General features: G+C 40.1%; 1 protein-coding gene across 3 annotated transcripts; it reads right to left on the reverse strand.

Moving 5' to 3' along the window:
* Positions 1-3,376: 3,376 nt before the first annotated feature.
* Positions 3,377-5,558, reverse strand: PIGBOS1 (PIGB opposite strand 1). 3 transcript variants are annotated; one of them, XM_043921160.1, is made up of 2 exons: positions 5,225-5,558; positions 3,377-3,989 (listed from the first exon to the last, which is right to left on the reverse strand). In XM_043921160.1, the coding sequence occupies exons 1-2, from the start codon at positions 5,556-5,558 to the stop codon at positions 3,931-3,933; spliced, it is 393 nt and encodes a 130-aa protein (XP_043777095.1). In that variant the 3' UTR covers positions 3,377-3,930. The 3 variants fall into 3 exon arrangements, with proteins under 3 accessions (XP_043777095.1, XP_043777097.1, XP_043777096.1); XM_043921162.1 differs by having other exon boundaries at positions 5,221-5,461; XM_043921161.1 differs by having other exon boundaries at positions 5,225-5,426.
* Between the last annotated feature and the right edge of the window lie 51 nt (positions 5,559-5,609).

A 5,609-nucleotide genomic window follows, 5' to 3' on the forward strand; every position in this document is an offset into this window, starting at 1 on the left:
ATACAGGGTTCTATGCCAACAGCATAAAAGGTCACCATATTCTGAAGGAAAAGATAGAAGGGTGTTATTGTTTTGCGGAAAGAAAGGGGTGTTTCTTGACTCACATATTTCTAAAAGAAAATTAAGAACTAGTGAGCAGAAGGCTGTTGGTTTTCACACTGGGAATCAAGATCTTTTACATTTCCTGATTTAAGTCAATTCCGTAAATTTAAACCCAACAATTAAAGAAGCTGTGTTTACCTGAGGAAGGACTCCTCAATGCCACAAGAATCTACCATAAACTTTCCTCTGCTCCTACCAAGAGACCCAAGGCCTTTAACCAGGACAAAATTCAGATCCTGTTGACTGCATGATCTGAGGCTGGTACAAGGAAGCTCTAAATTGACCATGGTCCCTCAGTTTAGAGTGCAGGGTCCTTGGGGTGGGATAAGATAAATGCAGGTTTAGCCCAAATTTGTTTTACAGGAACCCGTTGTCATTCCTCCCCAAACTGAGGTCCATGGATAGGATATATAATACGTATACACATATATATACACGCTCAGTAGCCGGCAGGGACCGCATATTGATCTTACAGGAAGAGCCATGCCTTAGTCTATTCAGACTGCTATTAATAAATTCCACTAAATAAGCGGTTTAAACACAGGTATTTTTTTCTCACAGTTTTGAAGGCTGAGGTGTACAAGATCAAGGGGCTGGCAGAGGCAGATTCAGTATATGATGAAGCCTCTTTTCCTGATTTGCAGACAGCCATCTTCTTGCTATATCCTTACACGGGCAAGAGAGAGAGCACGTCTCTGGTATCTTTTCTTTAAGGGCACTAATCCCATTGATGCTTTTAAACATAGGTGGCTCTGATGGTAAACAATTTGCCTGTAGTGCAGGAGACCTGGGTTTGATTCCTGGGTTGGGAAGATCCCCTAGAGAAGGAAATGGCCACTCACTGCAGTATTCCTGCCTGAAGAATTCCGTGGACAGAGGAGCCTGACAGCTACAGTCCATGGGGTCACCAAGAGTTGGACAGGACTAAGCGACTAACACTACTATTAATCCCATTGATAAGGGCTCCACCCTCAGGACCTAATTACCTCCCAAATGCCCCACCTCCAAATACCCAAACAAGGGGATTAGGGCTTCCCCCCATATGAAAGGAGGGATGCATTCAGTTCATACTACATCATTATTGTATAAAGAACCAACTGAAAGCCCCTGAATCTGCTTTCCCTGACTATGACAGCAAATTGGAAGCAATTCATGCAAAGAATTGCAGACATTAACGCCACCTTCAAATACATGAAGGATATAGGGGTGGGGCATCTCCACGTTGCCATTCAATTCAGTTCTTTGGGCCTTGCAAAGACTAAACAGACGTTTTACAGATGGATGGTGATGGTGGTCACACAACAATGTGAATATACTTAATGCCACTGAAATGTACTTAAAAATCATAAAAATACTAAATTTTATGTTGTGTATATTCTATACCACACACATGTACTAGACAAATTATGGAAGAAAACAATGGACTAGCCCAACTGCAGCTGCTACTCTGGAAGCAGTGGGGTTTTCTTCCCCCTCTCTGACAGTGTTCATTTTTTTTATTTATTTGGCTGCACGGGGTATTCACTGCTATGCACAGGCTTACTCTGGTTGCAATAGCAGGGCCTTCTTGTTGCAGTGGCCTCTCATTGCAGAGCACAGCCTCCAGTAGTTGTGGCATGTAGGCTTTAGTTGTCCTGTGGCACATGTAATCTTTCCAGACCAGGGATCAAACCCATGTCCCCTGCGTTGGCAGGTACATTCTTAACCACTGGATCACCAGGGAAGTCCTCTCTGACATTTTATTGAGATATAATCTCACACAATAAAGTTGTAAAGTGTGCACTTCAGTGGTTTTTAATATATTCACAAACCTGTCACTGAACACCACTAACTAGTTCCAAAACATTTTCATTATCCTAAAAAGTAACACTATATCCATTAGCAGTCACTCCCTATACCTTCCTCCCCTTAATCACTGGGAAATATTTAATACTAATCCACTTTGTCTCTATGCATTTACCTATCCTGGACATATCCTATAAATAGAATTATACAATATGTGGCATTTTGGGCTCAATCAAGGAATATTACATTGCGTGGATATACCACGATATAGTTATACGTTCACTGGCTGAGACATTTGGATTATTCCACTTTGGGGCTATTATAATAATGATGCTACGAGCACTCATTTACAAATGTTTATGCAGACAAGTTTTCACTACTCTGGGATATTCATCCACAAGCAGAATTGCTGGGTCAAATGGTAACACTATATGTTCTTTTTGAGGAACTTCCAAACTTCCACAACTGCCAAACTTGTTTTATATCCTCACCAGCAATATTCGAGGATTTCAACTTCTCCACATTCCCATCAACACTTACTACTTCCTCTCTCTTTGACAGCAGTCATCCTAGTGTATGTGAAGTGGCATCTCACTATAGCTTCGATCTGAATGGCTGTCGTACCTTTACTACACCCCACTCCAGTCCTCTTGCCTGGAAAATTCCACGGATGGAGGAGCCTGGTAGGCTGCGGTCCATGGGGTCACTAAGAGTCGGACACGACTAAGCGACTTCACTTTCACACATTGGAGAAGGAAATGGCAACCCACTTCAGTGTTTTTGCCTGGAGAATCCCAGGGATGGGGGAGCCTGGTGGGCTGCTGTCTATGGGATCACACAGAGTCGGACACGACTCAAGTGACTTAGCAGCAGTAGCAGCAGTACCTTTACCGGGGCAAAAAAAAAAAATCAACTCATTCTCTGACAGTTGGTATGTGACTATCAAACAGACAGGTGCATCCTTCTCAAAATGATCAAAAGTAGTGACTTAGCAGCAGCAGCAGCAGCAGTTCAACTTCGCCCCTCTCTCTCTTAATCCTATTACTTACACTGATCTCATCATAGATAGTTTATATTAAGTTATAATTAATTTATTTTTCAAAAAAAAAGAAATGAGTTGATTTACAGTATTTTGTACATGTGTTACATTTAAGCTCTCACTGAAAATATAAAATTAAATCAGTTCTCAGCAATTTCCAAAAGACCCTTTAACTATATGAATAGCTTCATAATAAATTAACTCTTCCATGATCGCGATTATTAATGCAAATCTGCTTAGTGAGTTAAGTAAACAGATCTGTGTAATGTTTGCCACCCTATGTGACACCATCTACCGTCTCAAAAACCTCTATTTATTTAATTTGAGCCATCCTGATTCTTAATTTATACCTCCATTCTGCCTGGGATGAGAAAGCCAGGAATTGAAAGAGTGCTGAAGTATATTAAAGTAGGCTAATTGTAGGCTAATTGAGGGGCATTCTGCATGAGGTAGGTAACTTGGTTAACTTTATTTACAAACACAACTGTAAACACAATTCCGAGCTAGTTTATATACTCTAGACTGCCAATGTATAGGCTGCATTCCCAGAAAATATGCCTCAACTAAGAAATAAAATATTCCTTAATACATTCATTTTTGCTTAAAAGGAAACAAACTCATAGATCCTGGTGAAAAGACACAGAATGGCAAAAAGTAAAGTAAACATTAAAATTGACAGTGCTACTTTTAAAGCTAATTTAAAATCACTATCAATAATGTATTTACATTTAAAGTATAATTGATAACTTTTTACTAGATTATTTATACTCAATGTATAATTTCAATGGAATTTTACGCAATTACAGTTCAACTCCATGTAGTATCAACTTTTCTTCTCTTCTGAGTCTTGTACCAATTTCATCTTTTCTTTTAACTCCTTCTGATCTCTGGAATACTGTTCAAATATTGGTTGATAAATATATATTCCTCCAGCAATTCCAAGGAGGCTAGCAAAAAGCAGTTGTGGAAAAGTCAATCTTCCAAACATGTTTTCATCAAACACTTCACAGCACAAGGATGGTTCTAAAAAAACAAACTCCACATCCAGGAACTCTCTTCAGGTCTGTATACAAAGAAAATGGGAAGTAAAGCAGTAACTCAGCACAATATCCTTTATAAAGACTTCATGCCACAACTTTGCTCCTGCATAAACAGTATTTTTCTCATAATACGTAAATATGCTTTTTGATGTAACTAAAATAAAGAATATAGATACAAAGCGAATATGAGAAATGAGGGTTAAGGGATGGTGTAAGATAAAGCTAAATGCTATTATAGAATGTTTTCTGAGGTTTTAAAGTGATACTTTACCAAATGGCAGAAGTGTGGAAAAAATAGAGGAACATGCTTTTTATGCCTTTAAAGGTATACAAAACTATTAAAAGAAACAGCCGTCCACGAAAGTTAAATGTGATTGCCAATCTCATCTGAAAGGGGAGAGATTTGTTACTTTTCATTATTAGCTCTTCTTTACTATTTCATGACAATGAGCCAAAAAAAAAAAAAAAAAAGAAAAAAAAATTAAAAACAATTTTTAAAAACTAAAAGATTTTCTAGTTCCTTTGATGCTATAGTAGATACAAACTGACATCACCTCTAAGTCATCTACCATCCATTTTTGACAAAAAATAAAATAGGGATTTCACTGGTTTTACTTTTTAACAACTGAAGAGTTAAGACTCTAGAACTTCTCAGAAAATTATATTCTTTGCAATAGTCTATAGTCTGATAAATTCTATGGTTCGGAGATACTAAGTACATATTTATAAACAGGTAAAACAGAGCGAATCATTTTTATGTTTTCTTTATTATAACAATATTTCACAGCCTCCTAAGCCAGTCCCCGAGGTCACAAAGCTCAACACTGGCGGAGTAACTAGTAGCTGCTTCTTAATATATCGGTAAAATCGTAACTTACGATTTTTCTGGGGGAAAAAGTCTTTTTTCCTCTTGGACTCTACACTTAACTAGATAAATGAGAACTTCACCAAGCTTGGTTCGATGACTACTGAGTGTAAGAAAAGGAGACATTTGCAAGTCAGCTCCTTGTAAAACGAACAATTAAACCACAAGTAAATTCGGGAAGGTTCCCCTTCCGCTGCTAGTTCGCTAAGTGACACTGACCAAGTCCTTTAACCTTTGGGGGGCCTCATTTTCCACATCTGTACAAGAGGCTAAATTACCCTTATCCCGCCTACGTCGCTCAACAAATAGTCACTGTAAGATCACCCAAAGCATGCAACGTTACACCAACACTTCCGTTTGTAATTATCAGTGCTATCATTACCACTCACACACCGTTCTGCTTCAGCTCCCCGCCGCCTCCAGGCTGCACCCGCAGAGGTGAGATCCAGTTCCTTTCAGCAGTTTCCGCACCCCGGCCGCAGAGACCACGAAACCAAAGGAAGGGAACAATGCCTCGAGAAAGAAATGTAGCAGGGAAACCGCGGACCAGTCGTCGGCGAAGACGTACACGCGTTGCCGAAAGAGCAATAGTGGGCCGGGGGGACCACCGTTGGGGGTGGGCGGGACGAAGAGGCCTTTTCCCGGCTATCTCCGCGCCTGCCGGCGACGGCAGCTTGCAAAAACCAAACTTAGTGGGCGGAAGAGCAACGCGCGCCGCTTCAGCCATCCATTGCTGGTGACGTTGACTGCTGGCAGTCCCCAGTGAACCTCACAGCTG

Source organism: Cervus elaphus, chromosome 12 (assembly GCF_910594005.1).
Source record: "Cervus elaphus chromosome 12, mCerEla1.1, whole genome shotgun sequence".
In the NCBI taxonomy this organism is placed as follows: Eukaryota; Metazoa; Chordata; class Mammalia; order Artiodactyla; family Cervidae; genus Cervus; species Cervus elaphus.

Bases quoted from the DNA above. Each gene is read 5' to 3' on its own strand.
- PIGBOS1 (XM_043921160.1), bottom strand. From the start codon at position 5,558: ATGGCTGAAGCGGCGCGCGTTGCTCTTCCGCCCACTAAGTTTGGTTTT. The intron at 3,990-5,224 runs GTGTGTGAGTGG...CTTTGTATACAG, and splicing joins CGGGGAGCTGAAGCAGAACG to ACCTGAAGAGAGTTCCTGGA.